This window comes from Eriocheir sinensis, chromosome 55, assembly GCF_024679095.1.
Source record: "Eriocheir sinensis breed Jianghai 21 chromosome 55, ASM2467909v1, whole genome shotgun sequence".
Classification (NCBI taxonomy): domain Eukaryota; kingdom Metazoa; phylum Arthropoda; class Malacostraca; order Decapoda; family Varunidae; genus Eriocheir; species Eriocheir sinensis.
This window is the reverse complement of record NC_066563.1, coordinates 5,143,783-5,161,175: the sequence shown is the minus strand read 5'-3', so window position 1 is coordinate 5,161,175 and position 17,393 is coordinate 5,143,783. Positions and strand designations below refer to the sequence as shown.

Genomic DNA, 17,393 nt, shown 5'->3' with positions numbered 1-17,393 from the left:
AACCTTATAGTATCATGATATTAATTATTTTTCCATGTAATAAGATATAAAAACGTATACAATCTCACCTTTATTATTTTTTACATACATAAATAACATACTAACTAACGTGTAGGTATAAATAGCAACAAGTGATTCCTATAAAACGATGATGAATTAACAATAAACGATAATAAATAACAATAAAATACACACACACACATACATATAATAGTTTACTTATTCACAAAATGAAACTGATGGGCTTTTGAGCGTCCTCGTCATGTCATTGGCCGCCAGCCGTAGTAACATGCACCAATAGGGAGTAAGGTCTATATTCTTAAACGTATCGGACTCCCACTACAACATTTTTCTAAGGCCACACAGAAGATTAGACGGGTTTTCATGGATCAGTTTTCCCATTCTAGATGCAGAAATCGGATTCATCTATCAATAGGATCACAAAACAGGCCACAGATATGATTAGACGGGTTTTCATGGATCAGTTTTCCCGTTCTAGATGCAGAAATCGGATTCATCTATCAATAGGATCACAAAACAGGCCACATATATGATTAGACGGATATTCATGGATCACTTTTCCCGTTCTAGACGCAGAAGTCGGATTCATCTATCAATAGGATCACAAAACAGGCCACATATATGATTAGACGGATATTCATGGATCACTTTTCCCGTTCTAGACGCAGAAGTCGGATTCATCTATCAATAAGATCACAAAACAGGCCACAGATATGATTATACGGGTTTTCATGGGTTAGTTATCCCGTTACAGATGCAGAAGTCGGATTCATCTATCAATAGGATCACAAAACAGGCCACAGATATGATTAGACGGGTTTTCATGTGTTAGTTATCCCGCTATAGATGCAGAAATCGGATTCATCTATCAATAGGATCACAAAACAGGCCACAGATATAATTAGACGGGGTTTTTATAGGTCAGTTTTACCGTTCTAGGCGCAGAAGTCGGATAAAACTAACAATAGGATCACAAAACAGGCCACATATATAATTAGACGGGTTTTCATTAATCAGTTTTCCCGTTCTAGCCCACTTCTAAACACTTTTGTATAGGGCTTTTCATAGGCTTAGCGGGCTTTTTTTTCTCACTATTATTATTATTATTATTTTTTTTTTTCCCTTGAGCTGCTTCCTTTACTGTAAAAAACAACTCTATCGTCAATCAGTCAGTCAGTTACCATAAGAACATAAGAAAACATAAGAACGTAAGGAGTCTGTCTGCAAAAGGCGCCTTACTTTCTAATGCTATCTTGTGTTCGTATCTTAAAGCTGTCAATTCAGTCCATCGTTGTACCTGTTCTATTCCTCATATAGTTGATTCTCGTGCAAGTTCTTGTTTCGTTTTACCAGAGGAGAAGGAAATCAAGTCTATCTTTAAACCCTGACTTGGCCGCATGGTATCTCTGAACCGGAGCTAAGGGAAGAATGCCCCCTCTTTGCCACCCCCTTCCCCCTATATGGCTATGGCTGTTGGGGAAGGAAGAAGAGCAGGAGGACCACAAGGTGATGTATAGAGAGTAGATAAGAAGACAGGGGGAGGGAAGAAGAGCAAAGGCAGGAAGAGGGATAGGGAGGAGGTAGGATCTAATGAAGGCATAATCATGTGTGTGGAGCGTTCCTGACACCCCAGGCCATTAGTCGTTCTCTTTGTAACCTTGTAATTATGTTTGGGGCGCGGTCTTCACACCTCAGCCAATTAGTCGTACTTCTTGTAGCCCTCCGCCAAGGCAGTCAGGACGGGGGACAGCACATCGAGGGACCTGCAGAGAGAGATACCGTAAATAAATTAAGGAATAATTGAATAATAATCGAGAAAGAAAATAAGATATCAGCACAGAGGCGATGGTCGAGCGGTCAGCGTGCGGGCGTGGTGGGCCCGAGGAGGACTTGGGTTCAATTGGGGCCATATTTTGAAACATTTCTGCGCACAAGGACACGTAATTTACTAGTCTTTCGTGGGAGTTTAGGGCATTTCCAGGGGTACTTCTATGACCCTAGTGGTAGTCTAAGCCTTTTTCTGTACCGTGAACCTAAAAGAACACTCATTAGAACTCGATTGAACCTAAAAGAACACTCATTAGAACTCGATTAACCTCCTTTTTGGCCTTTGGAAATAGTTGATGTGAAGGGTGGGAGCATCTGACAATACCAACCTCCCGCCGATGCACGCTGACAATTTTCATTCATCGCCGAGTGGGGAAGATTACCCACATGCTACCCAGATCTTCAATCATCCCTAATTTCAGCGACTTCAGTCAAGAGGAGCACCGGGGGGCAGCATGGGCCAAGCAAGAGCCATATATCACAACAGCCACTATAAATAAAATTCGCCTGCTCCACTAATGGGATGGGTCGTCCAAGAGGCCCCTCAATACAGCCTAAAAATAAAACTCTTGTATCAGGAGGAGCATTAGGACGGCTCCTCACCACAGCTCAAGGGATAATAACACGGAGATGAGCACCGAGGCCACGCACAGCTCTAGCGTATCCTCCCAATCCACTCACCTCTTGGCGTAGCTCGTGTAGGAGGAGTAGTTGTTCGTGTCGTAGCCGTAGTGGTTGTCGTAGCTGTCGCGAGGGGAGAAGAGCTTGGCGACGTCAAATCCGATGAGGGGGATGACGACGAGGCCCAGGATGAGGAGCACCACCCCGATGACCACGGCGTACTGCAGGGACGTGGAGTTGAAGGTGAGCTTCGCCCCCTCTTCGTTTACCGTCAGGAACCCGAACCGCCCTGCCCCCTCGTCCTCGTCCCCTACCCCGTTTTCTTTTAGGGCGTTGCTCAGGGTGTCTTTGGGCAGCGCGGAGGCGGAGGCGAGACAGAGGGCGAGGAGGAGGATGGACACGAACTGCTTCATGGCGTCTGTCTGTAGGAGGGAAGGGTGAGGTGAATGAGAGAGTGTGTGTGTGTGTGTGTGTGTGTGTGTGTGTGTGTGTCATATATCTCCGTCACACTACACAATGGCCATCTAAAGGGAGGGACTTGGTAGGGGGGAGGGGGAGGAAAAAGGTGACGAGGAGGAGAAGGAAGGGAAGAAGGATGAAAGGGTTGGAGAGGGAAAGAGAGAGAGAAGGAAAAGGATAAAGGGATAGGGGACAGGTAAGAGAGGAGGAAAGTGAAGGTGATGGAAAAGGAAGGAAAATAAAGGGTTGCCTATAGAGGGAGGAAAGGGAAGGTAAAAGTATTATATAGGGATGGGAAGGTAACTCAGGTAGGGAATGAGTGATTGATGAAAAGTCCCCTCCATTCCTACCCTTCCCCCCACCCCATACACCCCCCAGCCCCATCACCCACCTGTTCCTCCACCCACCTACCTGAAAGAGTGAGTAATTAAGGAACGAGCAACACCTGGAGTGGCGTGTAACAGTAGACTCAGGTGTTTTAATGCGTGGGTGGCGAGTGTGTCGGTCGGTGCGTGGAACTGCTTGAGGCCCTTTTTTTTACTGTTTTTGTTAGATAGGATGCAGTTCAAGGGTAATAATAAAAGAGGAAACAAAAGCAATAATAAATAAATACATAGTTTAAATATATATAGTTCCTGCCCTCCGTCTTTGTGCTAAGGTGCCGCCAAGGAAAGGAAACAGAGAGGAAATGAGTTTTTGCCCCAAGACCACGTAAGGCTTTAATTACTTTGCGTATGACTAGGGAGGTGGCCAGTTGGTGGTCGTAATGGAAGCACATGTGACTTAATGGCCTCTTTTTTTAGGCTGGGCCAAGACAGTGTTTCATGATAATTGCGCTATTTTTTCGGTCTCAATTTTGCTGATATTTTTTCGTGCTCTTCTTATCTGCATGGCGTGAATGTGTGCGGGGGGGGGGGGAGGAGAGAGAGAGAGAGAGAGAGAGAGAGAGAGAGAGAGAGAGAGAGAGAGAGAGAGATTACTTGGTACATAGTAATTCATATATCTGTTCTTAATCACCCTCCTCCTCCTCCTCCTCCTCCTCCTCCTCCCCCTCCTCCTCCTACTCCTCCATTTTCTGTAACTTCAAAACGGACTTGGCAAACATAAACTATATAGTCCCGCATTGTATATGAACTCAGTGTTGCTTTATAATACGTGATTTCTGAGATAATTTATGCGTGGGAGTTCTCGGACAACTTTAATAACCCTGACCGACCGCCACCACCACCACCACTACTACCAACAACAACAACAACAACGCCCTCAACCATCCCTCCCTTCCCCGCCTCCTCCTCCTCCTCCTCCTCTTTCTTCGGTACAGCGTGTGATTTAAGTGATGTAATTTCAAAACACTCCTAATAATCACTGGCCGTGGCGTTACATCTGTCGACACCCCGCGGAGGCTGATGGATGGTTATGAACTCAGAAGCAAGTGTAATTTTCCCTCCTTTCTCGCCTTTCCTCGCCTCCTCCTGTGGCGTGTTTATCGTGTAGCTCAGAGCACCTGCTGAGCCGAGAATATGAGGGAGGTGGAACATGACTGGCGGGTTTGTGCTCTACAATACCTAAACAAATAGACAACAACTGAAAATGGTTTTGGGAGGCGGTGAGCGTGTGGTCAGCGTGCGGGCGTGGTGATCCCGAGGACACAGCGTGGACTAGGTTCGAGTCCCACCGAAAGAAGCTGATTTTTCAAGTCATCGTCGAGTGGCGGAAGACTACCCACATGCTGCCCAGATCTTCAGTCAACCCAAACTTCAGCGACTTCCGTCAAGAGGAGCACCGGGGGGCGTCATGGTCCAAGCAAGAGTCATATTTCACGGCAGACACTATAAATATAATTCGCCTGCGCCACTAACGGGCTGGGGCCGTCCAAGAGATCCCTCAAAAAAGGCTACAAGTTCTACAGGCAGCGCATGAAAAAAAATGTATGTATAATAATGATGATGGTGGTGATTCACTTTTCACAGCCCCAAGAAAACTCGTCAAAACAACCCCCCCAAAAAACTACTCATCAGCACCCAGTAAGAGCAAGTAAAATGGACTCAGGTAACATTACAGTTCTAACACACACACACACACACACACACACACACACACACACACACACACACGAACACAACACAACACAACACAACACTACACAACACAACACAACACAACACAACAGAACACAACACAACACAACACAACACAACACAACACAACACTACACACACACACACACACACACACACACACACACACACACACACACACACACACACACACACACACATACACCAAAAAGCTAAAACTAACCCTAAAACACTCCCTAAACTCACCTTAATTACTGCTAGGTGTCACGTGAGGAACAGATAGCCAGGTGGATACGATAAGATTGCTTGAGCTACTGAGGGAGGCAAGAGGAGGAGGAGCAGGAGGAGGAGATGTGTCTGCTGGGGCGGCCTGGGTGTGATTAGTGGGTTCCGTGGGCCTCGTCTGCCTTATATACGTCACCTCCCGAGTAGCAGCAGGTCAGGCAGGGGCTAAAACGAGACGAGACGAGACGGAGAGGAGGAGAAAGTAATGCACGTAATTTCTCTTAATAATTATCCTCCCCGCCCGCTATTGACGGAGAATTCTTGGATACTTTCATCTATACTTTACATTCCTTTGCTGTTTGTATATCCCCATAGGCCTAAAGGTGGGAAGCTTACGTTATGTCAGAGTACCGTTGTAGAAGGGCATTCATAGTCACGCAAGCACAGTGAACGATAATTAAGCGTAAGAACAATGATTTATGGAGGAACAGGAAAAAAAGCTTACGTCGTGTGTCAGTATACATGGATTAAAGATGAGTTTGAGAAGCAAAGGCAGTCTAGAGGAGGAGTTTCTATCTCAAAAGTCACGTAATCAGAGTGAACGAAAAATAAGTAATAAGAACGAAGGTTTATGTAAGAGCAAGAAAAAGGCTTACCGTACGTCGTGTGTCAATATATGTGGATTCAGGATAGATTTGGGAAGCATAGGAAGGCTAGAGGAAGGGGGGAGTTTCTCTAAAGCCACAGAAGCATATTGAAAAAGAAAAAATAGGATGAAGTGAAAAATTTGAACGTGTTTATGTAGGAGCAAAAGAAAAACGGCTTGGACTGGATTAAGGATATCTCAAAGTTCAGTCCATGGATAGAGGAGAAGACTATAGAAAAAGCTCGTGGATAACTAATAAGAGGAATGACAGCATGGATTAAAGAGAAGGAGAAGTTTAATAAGAAGAAGCATAGGGAGTCTTGAGGGCAGTTGTTTTCTGGGTCTGTGTTCTTCCTCTTCTTCCTCTTAATTTTCTTATTGTTATTGTTCTCCACGGAAACATAATGAACGGAGAGTAAGCATGCATGGATTAAAGAGAATGAGGCGTTGAATAGGAAGAAGTACTTGTATAGGAAGTCTAGATGGGAGTAACTTTTATTTTCTTATTGTTATTGGTCTTCTCCACGGAAACATAATGAACGAAGATTAAGAATGCATGGATTAAAGAGAATGAGGAGTTGAATAGGAAGAAGTGCTGATTTAGGAAGTCTGGAAGGGTGTAACTTTTATTTTCTTCAGTCCCGAAAACAGTGAGAGTATCAAGACACCTCTCCACCTTAAATTGACATCTCTTGTGGCCTTTCATTCAATTTTCTTTTGTTAGAGCAGCATGTAGAGGGATTGTTTTGTTTTTTATTCTGTTTATTGCTGTTTATTGCGCTTGAGTCACCTCCCTTGCCCTAAAAAAAAAGGTTCAGTCCATGGATTAAAAAGAAGAATGAGAAATTGAATAGGAAGAAGTGCCCTTATAGGAAGTCTAGAATGGAGTATAACTGTTATTTTCTCTGGTCACGGAAATAGAGCGAACGATGAGTAACCGTAGACGAAGCGTTCTGGAAGGGTAGAGGAAGGAGGCTTACGTTCCTGTCCACAAAAAATGCACGTATGAGGGACAGCCAGACAGGGAAGGTTCATTGTGTCCTAACTGGGTTAATTGTGATCACACGTCCATAGCTTGTGTGTGTGTTGGGGTGGGGAGAGTGCGCGCAGGAGAGGTTGTTAGGGGGTAAGGGGTTGTGTTGTGTGTGTGTGTTCGAAATGATCAAAAGGAGTTTATATCAAGAAGAAAAGAAAAAGAAAATGGAAATAAAAATGAAGAAGAAGAAAAAGAAGAACAAAAACAAGGTGAAAAACGAAAGAATGAAAAAAGAAAGAAAGAAAAAGAAAAAAAAGAATATCAACACTGCCTCCGAGAAATTAAAAAAGGAAAAAGAATGAAAATAGAAAATAAGAAGAAAAAGAATAACATCAACACTACTTCTGCTCCTAAAATCATAAAAAGAAGAAAATAAAGAAAGGGAAGCGAACACAAGCATGATTTTAATAACAATAATGTGGATACGCTTGACTTTTCAATTAGGTTTTGCAGTGAAACCATGGAAAATTATTGAAACCGGAAGCGTGTGTGTGTGTGTGTGTGTGTGTGTGTGTGTGTGTGTGTGTGTGTGTGTGACATATCCAGTCCAACAACACACACTCACACACACGCAAGAAACACAACATAAGCAGAACAGGAAGAAAACTCGCATATAAATCACAGTGAAGGATAATGATGATAATGATAATAATCATAATAATAATAATAATAATAATAATAATAATAATAATAATAATAATAATAATAATAATAATAATAATAATAATAATAATAATAAGTAGAAGAAGATGAAGAACAAGAAGAACAAGAAGAATAAGAACAAAAAACAGGAGGAAGAAAAAGAAATATAAAAAAATAACATAAATAATTAATAGTATAAGAGAAAATAAATGAATGAAGATAAAATGAAAATGAAAAGCTCACAAATACAAATCACAGTGAATAATGTTAATAAGAAAACTAGAACAAGGAGGTAAAGAACAAAAAACAAGTAAAAGAAAACGAAGAAAAAAAGAAAGTGAAAAAGAAGAAGAAGAAGATGATGATGATGATGATGATGAAAGAGCAGAAGAAACAAATGAAAAGAACAAGAACAATAATAAGAAAAAGAAGAAAGAATGAAAGAAGGAATGAAGGAAAAATGATGATAAATGATAATAGTAAAAAGAATGATCAAATTATATAAAATTATAAAAAGATGATAAGATAATAAGGAGATGATGAGGGAAGAAATTAAAGAAGGCGAAAAAATTATGATAGAAGAAATTAAAGACGATAACAACAACAACAACAACAACAACAACAACAACAACCCCCACATACAAGCCACAATTAGGGAGTCGTCCTGCCCCAAATATAGAAGGAAAGAGAAGGATAATAATTTTTTGCGTCTCGGTAATTATTTCCGAGCGAGAGTTTCACTTTTTATTGCACGTGACGGAGCCGTAACAGAGAGAGAGAGAGAGAGAGAGAGAGAGAGAGAGAGAGAGACGGACAGACAGACAGACATAGATTACACATAGACAAAGAAGCTGCTCAAAACACAAAAAGGACAGATACGCAAATAGGCACAGACAGACAAACAGACAGACAGACAGACAGAGGGACGTTAAAGACAGACAGACTGTAACCAAATTGTCTTTATGAGCAAACTTTTCTTCGCTTTCTGATTCATATCGTTAGGTTTTTTTTTTTTTTTAATCATATAAGAATTTTAGTAATACGTGTGTGTGTCTATCTGTCTATCTATTTCCCTATCCATCTACCTATCTATCTATTTATCTATATATCTACCTATCTACACACACACACACACACACACACACACACACACACACACACCAGACATTTTCAACATACCCTTCCTTTCCCTTCACTTTCCATCTTATTGCTCATCTTTTCACCTGACGACATCCCTCCAATTGTCACCTCTAGATAGTCTGTTTGTCAGCACCTTAATTATGCACCTGTTCCGTCTTTGTTAGGGGAGCAGGATGGGAACGGTAATGAAGATGTATATTGTATGGGTTATAAATACCTGGTTTTTCTTTCGGCATTGGTAAGGTTTCTTTTATATGGTGGTTTACTTAACGCTTTCTCTAGTTGTGTTTTAATTATTCGCGTATGTATGAATCACGAGGTTCTTTTTTATTTGGTATTCATGAGTCAGACATTAATCATAACTTGGCTTAGATAGAGGTTAGATAGATAGATTTGGCCACTCCTCTCTACTCTATTCAGGAGGAGTAAGTAGCGGGCCTTTTTTTTTTTCATTATTGTTTTCTTTTTTTACGCCCTTGAATTATCTCCTCTGCTGTAAAAAATAAAGAAAGGAGAGGAAAGGAAGTTAAGGGAAGAAAAAAAGGGAGGGAAGGGAAGGAAAGGGTAAGGAAGGGAAGGGAGGTGGATTCTTACCCACACATAGACGGTCAGGTCAAAGCAAATGCATGAAAATTTACGTCCACTTGTTTCCTTAATGTTCCAAACTTTAGACTCTAGACAGAAAGATAGAGCGAGAGGTAATTTATTGACCACAAATTACAAGAAAATCACACACACACACACACACACACACACACACACACACACACACACACACACACACACACAGATCCGGCTCACGCTCGGCTGTCCCAAACGAAGCCGAATGACCCTGTCCGTCCGTGTGTGTGTGTGTGTGTGTGTGTGTGTGTGTGTGTAGTGGGGGGATGGGGGGAGGTTAGAGTGAGAGACAGAGACAGACAAAATAAATAGTAAGACAGACAGTAAGACATTTACACAGACAAACATCAACGTAACAAACTTATTTTTTTCCGCACTTTAGACATCCTGGAGAAGCAACAACACAGTAACTTTATCATAACACGTAACAACAACAACAACAATAACAACAACAACAACAACAACAGCATAACATTCGTTCATCTTTCTTTTTAAATCTTTGTTATTCAACGTCGCTTTCTCTCCTCTTCTTTTACTCCTGTTATTCACCATCGTCATAACATAACTCAAAGCGCTATTAACATAACCTCATGCATGACTTACATCACCTCAAGCACATAATAACAGCGACGATAACAGTAATTCTAAGTGATTTGTCTCCCTTCATTATCTTCTTGCGTAAGGTCCGTCATAACATTCATCAAAGCAATTTCTGGCAAATCAACGCATGCAGGGTTTCTCTCTCTTCTTAAGTCCGTAATAGGAGCAATTTGACGTTATTTGCCTTGATGTATATACGTAACTACTTCCGGTTGTGTAATCAGTCGTCTGTTTCCTTTACCTGTGCGTTACGTTATGGACACACCTGTTTTCTACCTGTAGTGCTGGTGTGCAACGTTTCCGCATTTTTTGACAGTTTTGTGTATTGGTTCTATAGTAACGGCAGGTTCGGGTCTTGTTCTTATTCCTTGTTATTCTAGTTCTGCTTCTGTCCTGTCTTTCTTACAATTACAAAAAAATCAAGCATTAGTTGTCCTATTCTTGTTCTTTGTCGTGCTCTACTCTTGTTATTCTTCCTTTACCTTTTATTTTATGTTTTGTAATATTTCTTTGTTCTTGCATTTGTTTTGTCTTATTATATCTTTCTCAACTTGCTTTTGCTCCTCCCCTCACCCCTTTACGGTTGAGAGAGGGATTCCAGCATCATTTTTGGTCTCATTTTTTTCTTCTTCATCTTATTCTCCTTTTACCCCGCCTCCAGTACCGGTAACAAAAGAATTCCCGAATCGCTGTACATTAGATAAGCGGACATCGTAAACTCATTAAACCCAGACCCTCGTTTTCTCCCTCCTAAAAAATGAAGGATGAAGAGCCGGAGGTCAACTGTGGTAACCCGGATGTCGCACCTACCTTGGTAATAGATGATAGAGGTTAGATAGATACAGAAGGGAGAGGAAGGGAAGTGCAGAGAAGGGAAAGGGAGGGAAGGATAAGGAAGGGAAGGGAAGTAGATTATCACCCACCACAAGCTCAAGAGTGTGACGGAAATGAACACCGAAGCCAAGCGTAGGTATGGTGTATATGCCCTCAATTAGATATGATATATGCCCTCAATAGATGAATACAACAGATAGATAGATAGATACAGAAGGGAGAGGAAAGCAAGGGAAGGGAAAGGGAGTGAAGGGAAGGAAAGCGTAAGGAAGGGAAGGGAAGTAGATTCTTACCTAAAACAACTCTAAGGGTGTGACGGAAATGAACACCGAAGCCATGCGTAGGTATGGTGTATGCCCTCAATTATACGTTTTCTTTTCTCTCTCACGTGTCTATCTCTGCTTTCCCGGCCCTCGCGTGTGGACCCAAAGGAAGAGATAAAAAATAGTGCTGTTTAATCACCCACCCTTTGGTCCTCCCCTCCCAGATCCTTCCGTCCATTAACCGCCTTTGGGAACCCTAGAGAGGAGGAGGATGCGGAGGATGCGGAGGAGGAGGAGGGCGAAGAGTGTGTATAGGGTAAAATGTTCAAGGGTTAAGAAATTTAGGTCAACAGGTGGCCTTGAAAAGCTGAGTGTCTTCTTTTTAATCCTCCATCTTCTCTTCCTCCTCCTCCTCCTCCTCCTCCTCGTCCTGTCAGAAGCAGAAAAATTTTAGTCCTTTTTTTAGAGAATCTAGAGTCCGGGTTGATAGGTGGTCTTCAGGACAGCAAGTGGGTAGTCTTAGGCCACTCGGCGATGACTGAAAAAATGCCAGTTTGTTTGTAGCGGCGTGTCGGAACGTGAACCTGGGACCTAGACGCCGCCCCCGCACGCTGACCACTCAGCCACCGCCTCTCCTGACTAAAAATTGGTTTCGTCATTTCTCTTCCTCGTCTTTATTTACTGTTCCACTGATTTATGGGGATACAATAAAAATCAAACAATATAAGAATCAGAATCTTTTGTATCATGTTTAAAAAAAATCATAACTGCAACTTTTAATTATCCGGATGAATTCGGAGCATCAGGAATCATTCTGCGTACATTCTCTTGCATATTAAATTAAATAAAAATACAATAAGTTTAGTAACAGTATCTCTCTCTCTCTCTCTCTCTCTCTCTCTCTCTCTCTCTCTCTCTCTCTCTCTCTCTCTCTCTCTCTCTCTCTCTCCACCTCCCCCCTCCCCTCGCCGCGTCATTGGGCCTAAGGAGTGAGTGTTTGACAAAGTGTGAGGCGGGACAGACAATCAGGGAGGCCTGTTATATCCCGTTGAGAGAGAGAGAGAGAGAGAGAGAGAGAGAGAGAGAGAGAGAGAGAGAGAGAGAGAGAGAGAGAGAGAGAGACCTATATAGTTAAGCTTCAATTATGTTCTTTGCTTTAGCACTAAAAGAAAACGAATCTAAGTTGGTCACTCTTTAGACTGTTCATCTGTGAGTCCATTCATATTAAGTTTGAGATCAAGTTTAAGTCATTCTAAAGATGTTTGGTGTGTGTGTGTGTGTGTGTGTGTGTGTGTGTGTGTGTGTGTGTGTGTGTGTGTGTGTGTGTTTACTTAAGTTACATGCAGAAAGAGTCTAAAGCTCGTATTCTTATTAAAGGTCTCGGCGCCTCACTTCGCCTGTTTGAAAAGCCTCTCGTAGAAGTTGCTGTAAGATTTTCATGGACTGTTTTCCCGGAGCTGCGGCGCCAAGACGCCCTAATCATCATCATCATCATGGACTGTTTTGTGATACGAGGGATAGTTTTACCCAGCTTCTGCATCTCGAACGAGGAAATCACTCATGAAGACCCGGTTAATCTTCTCTGTGGCCTTGGGAAATAGTCGAAATGTGAGCCCAACACGTTTAACCCGTCCGCTGCGATTGGGACGGATTTGGCCTTCCCTGGTAGCCTGATAACATTATACTCCCAGGTCTTTCTCTGCCTCTGTGGTGGATAATGGAGTGTTTCCCATGTGGTATTGGTGTGCTGGATATCCCCTCCCATGGTGCAGGACTTTACATTTTTCTTCATTGAATTGTAACAGCCACTTTTAGCTCCATTCCAGTAGCTTGGTGAGGTCTAACTGTAGGAAATCCGCATTCAAGGGGTTAAGAACATGGACATAAGTCATTCTACACGCGGCTGGTTGGGTGTGCATGTATTCTCTGGGTCATTCTGTACGTGGTCGGTGCTTGAGTGTCTTTGTCTTCAGTAAGGGGACCCGTAGGAGTCCCTCTACATGTGGTTGGTGTGGGTGTTCCGTTTGAGGAAGGGCACGAAGGACGCCATCTGCAGGACGTTGTAGGGACACCCGGGGATGACGACGTTGCAGTCCTTCCCGGCGAGACCCGCGGTGATGGCCCGAGAGTACTGCTTGAAGTTGCTCATCTGTGGCCTGGCCGGGGAGGGAAGGCAAATATAGACCCATGAGAGAGAGGCATATAGATAGATAGAGAGAGAGAGAGAGAGAGAGAGAAAAGTAGGAAGGAGAAAGAATGAATGAATACAATAAAAAAAGAAGAAAAGAAAGAAAGGCAGAAAGAAAGAAAGAAGGAAAGAACGGGAGAAAGCAAAAAACAAAAACGAGAGAGAAAAGGAGGAGGAGGAAGAGGAAGAAGAAGCGGGAGAAAGCACCGTTGTTTTTTATTTGATTGATTGATTGATAAATAGATCGACAGATAGATAGATAGATAGATAGACAGACTGAGAGAGAAAGATACATTTAACAAGTTTATGATATTCAATTATCTAACGTAAAGCTCTACTTCTCAGCAAGGAAGAGAGAGGGGGTGGGTTGCTAGGCGTTGAAGGAGGAGGTTTGACTCACCCGATGTAGCTGTAGGCCTGCTGCAGGGGTCGCGGCAGGCGGTGAAGCTCCTTGTGCACGTGACACATAAGACGCTGCCGACATTCCCGCCCCGGCACCTGTGGGAGGCGTGAGGGAAGGGGTTGGGTATGATGTAGAAAAGGAGAAAGAGAAACAGGACCAAGTACGAGAAGAAAAGCAGTAACTAGAAGAACAAAAACTATATTAATGATTTGAATAACTTGAACATGAGGTAGAAAATGAGGAAAGAGAAACAAGATCTAGTAGGAGAACAAAAGCAGGAACTGGCAAAAAATGATAATGAGAAAAGCCCGCTAATCACTGTCCCTATAATTTTTTTTTTTTTTTTTTTTTTTTTTTTTATTGCCTATTGCGCCGGTATTCGTCTGGTAGGGTTTGATGATGGGGTCTGAAAAAAGTTCAAGGAGAAAATGATCAATTTTTTGTTCTGATGGTTTTTCAGTTTCTCACCCACGTTGTTCTACAAAAAAAAAATGTTTTATACGGTTTTTTTCCAATTTAATTTGGTATCGTTTCGTTTGGAGACCACAACACTTTTTTTGAGGTGACCGTTAAATTAAAAATAAAGAATCACTCACTATGCTCCTACGAATCGTGGAAACAGTATACTGGGTTTCATCTCGAGGAGCGTAAGCAATAGGAGCGCTGAGGTCACCGTTAAACTTTACTTAGCTCTAGTTAGACCTCACCTTGATTACGCGGTCCAGTTCTGGTCACCCTACTATAGAATGGATATCAAGATGTTAGAATCTGTACAGAGAAGGATGACAAAATTTATTCAAGGTGTGAGAAGCCTGCCCTATGAGGCTAGACTTACGCATTTAAATCTACACTCTCTAGAAAGGCGAAGGTTGCGAGGAGACCTTATCGAGGCCTATAAATGGATGAAGGGTTTTAATAAAGGGGATGTCAATAGGGTTTTGGTAGTAAAAGAGCCAGGTAGGACACGTAGCAATGGTCTTAAGTTAGACAAATTCAGATTCAGCAAAGACATAGGCAAGAATTGGCTCACAAATAGAGTGGTGGATGAATGGAACAGGCTTGACAGTCATGTTGTGGGTGATAGTGAGATAAGGTGGGATTAGTATAACAGCAGCTGCCTTGTATTGGCCAACTGGCCTCTTGAAGACTCCTTACGTTCTTATGTTCTTACCTGCACGGCTTCGAAGGCGTTGTCGTAGTCGAGAAGGCCAAGGGCGGGCTTAGCGGCAGCGGCGGCCCGTCCCAACGCGTCCCCTACCGTCTCAAAGCCGCGCCCCGTCCCTCCGTCGCTCGCCCCGACCACTCGCCTCACGAAGTCCTCCAGCGGCGTGGCCATGAAGTCCTGCACCGTCTGGGACTCCGTCAAGGCTTCCAGGGCCTCGGACAAGTTGAAGGTGCTGTGTAATGATCTGCCGGACAAGATTTGGTAACAATTTTGGACGTGAAGGCAGAATAAAACAGAAAGGGTTTAGAACTTCTGGAACGTAATATGCAAGTAGCTCTCGTTTTACGCGGATTGAGTTTCTGAAAAGCCACGTAATGGAGTTTTCGCGGAGTTGACCACTGATTTTTTTAGTGAGAAAGTTATAGGTGACAGTAATGTAAGAAAAAAAAAAAGAAGGTTTAAAATAAGAAATAATCTCAATTTTTTTTTTTTTTACGTCGCGTTATTTCAAACCGCGTAAACCAGATGAAACGAATACTAAAACATTTGCAGATTATACATCGCCATTGATTAAAACACATTTCCTGGACTAGTTTCAAGAAAATAATACAATACCCCATAAAAACAAAACTTTGCAAGAACACACAACTTTGCGAAGATCCCAAAACCGCTCAAGCCGTACCGTGAGTGAGGGAGAAGGCCAGGGAAGAGCTCCACGCCGAAGAGAGCCGAGATGGGCACAGCGAGGACGGCGACGAAGACTAAGAAGGCGAGGAGGGAGAGCAGGACGCCGGCCACGGGGTTTTCGGAGAGGTAACCCGTGCCTATCTTGGCCAGGTTGACGGGGATTGCAAAGCTCATCCCCCAGTTGACCGGCTGAGCGTCCAGAGACATCGTGACGTGGACTGACGAACTGCTGACGAAGGAAAAGAAGTAGGAAAAGAAGAAGTGAGAGGAAGAATTCGGTCAGGTGAGGAGGTGGAGAGGCAAACGAGAGATGGAGGAAAAGTACAAGGTGCTAAAACAGAAGCAACATAAGGAAAACGAAGAAAACCTGAAAAGTAAATGACAGAAGAGAGGACGGGAATACATACACAAGAAAACTTACGGAAACGTTACTGACAGGTTAAGTTTCAAGGGATATCTCAGCATGGCCTGGCGAACTGGTGGCGAAGGAAAGGTTTGGAGAAGGAGAAGTGAAGGAAAGAAGAAGAAAAGGAAGTTTGAGCAAGATTGTGGTCAGATGAAGAAGTGGAAACGTAAACAAGAGATGGAGGAAAGATATAAAGTGCAAAGGTTTGAAGAAGGAGAAGTGAAGGAAAGAAGAAGAAAAGGAAGTTTGAGCAAGATTGTGGTCAGACGAAGAGGTGGAAAGGTAAACAAAAAATGGAGGAAAGATATAAAGTGCAAAAACAGAAGAAAAGCGAAGGGAAGCTGACCTAATTTTGACTCCTGTAGCTTCAGTCTTAATTAATGTTTTGAGGTATGAATGTAAGCGTCTTCCTCCAAGCTCCACCTTCCCTCACCTTGCTTCTGCGTCCTGCCTCCAGCAACGTCGAGCACCAAGTGACCCAACGCACGGTCAGGCAAGGTCAGGTCACCTCGCTGTGCCCTTCGTTACCTTATTAAGACTTAACTTTCCCTCTGAGGTTATTTTGGGTTATCTTTGGTTAGCGATATACAGGGTTGGTGTTTTGTTGTTGTTTTGTTATTGGAGCGGATGTTTGTTTTGTAATGATGTTATTTATACTACTACTACTACTACTACTGCTACTACTACTACTATTACTACTACTACTACTACTACTACTATTACATGTACTACTCCGCCTCCTCTTCCTGATACTACTACTACTACTACTACTACTACTACTACTACTACTACTACTACTACTACGACTACAACTACGACTACGACAACTACTACTACTACCTAAGATCGTTGCTACTTTTCCTCTTCCTTCTCCTCATCCTCATCCTCATCCTCATCCTTCTCATCCTCTTACTCCTACTCCTCATCCTCCTACTACTACAAGAGCTGCCTTCATACATTCATTCATTCATTTTTCATCTTCCACAAAAGCAAGCAACCCACTGAAGACCTCCCTTCCTGTAGATATACCTCACCTGACCTCACCTGCCCTGTCCCACCCTCTCCTGCTTATCCCAGACTGATTAACTGGTGACCTTTTTCTTCACGGTGAGGTCAGGATCATTAATCACACTTCGGTGTCAGCAGACATGAGAAAAGGAAAGCCACTAATTATTGTGGCGGATGTGTGTTTGGTGTGGTATCTAAATGAGGACTGATGAGGTGTTTGTTCTTTTACATGAGTTACTCCTTCTACTTCGTTTTCTTTGGACGTGTCTGCACTGCGTTATAGTCTGTTGCATCACGATTTCGCCGCAGCTGTGTTGTAAAGGGCAGACTCGTACTTATGTCATAGGAGTTTCGTTTGGGAGTACATATTCAGTGTAAATTAAGAGGAGGAGGAGGAGGAGGAGTATGGCAGGAAGGAAAAGAGAACTGGAAAGGAATAGAAGTGAGAAATTTGAAGGAAAGAGAAGAAGAAGAAGAAAAAGAAAAAGAATAAGAAGAAAAAGAAGAAAAATAAAAAAGAAAA

The 17,393-nt window shown here is 42.7% G+C and overlaps 2 protein-coding genes across 2 annotated transcripts; both read right to left on the bottom strand.

The window, feature by feature from the left end:
• Window positions 1-57: 57 nt before the first annotated feature.
• On the bottom strand, window positions 58-5,377 carry LOC126983848 (uncharacterized). The gene is made up of 3 exons (XM_050836978.1): window positions 5,253-5,377; window positions 2,530-2,891; window positions 58-1,784 (listed from the first exon to the last, which is right to left on the bottom strand). The coding sequence occupies exons 2-3, from the start codon at window positions 2,880-2,882 to the stop codon at window positions 1,721-1,723; spliced, it is 417 nt and encodes a 138-aa protein (XP_050692935.1). The 5' UTR covers window positions 2,883-2,891; window positions 5,253-5,377; the 3' UTR covers window positions 58-1,720.
• A 9,202-nt stretch (window positions 5,378-14,579) lies between these two features.
• On the bottom strand, window positions 14,580-16,478 carry LOC126983847 (uncharacterized). Its single transcript, XM_050836977.1, has 2 exons — window positions 15,452-16,478; window positions 14,580-15,013 (listed from the first exon to the last, which is right to left on the bottom strand). The coding sequence occupies exons 1-2, from the start codon at window positions 15,661-15,663 to the stop codon at window positions 14,764-14,766; spliced, it is 462 nt and encodes a 153-aa protein (XP_050692934.1). The 5' UTR covers window positions 15,664-16,478; the 3' UTR covers window positions 14,580-14,763.
• Window positions 16,479-17,393: the final 915 nt, after the last annotated feature.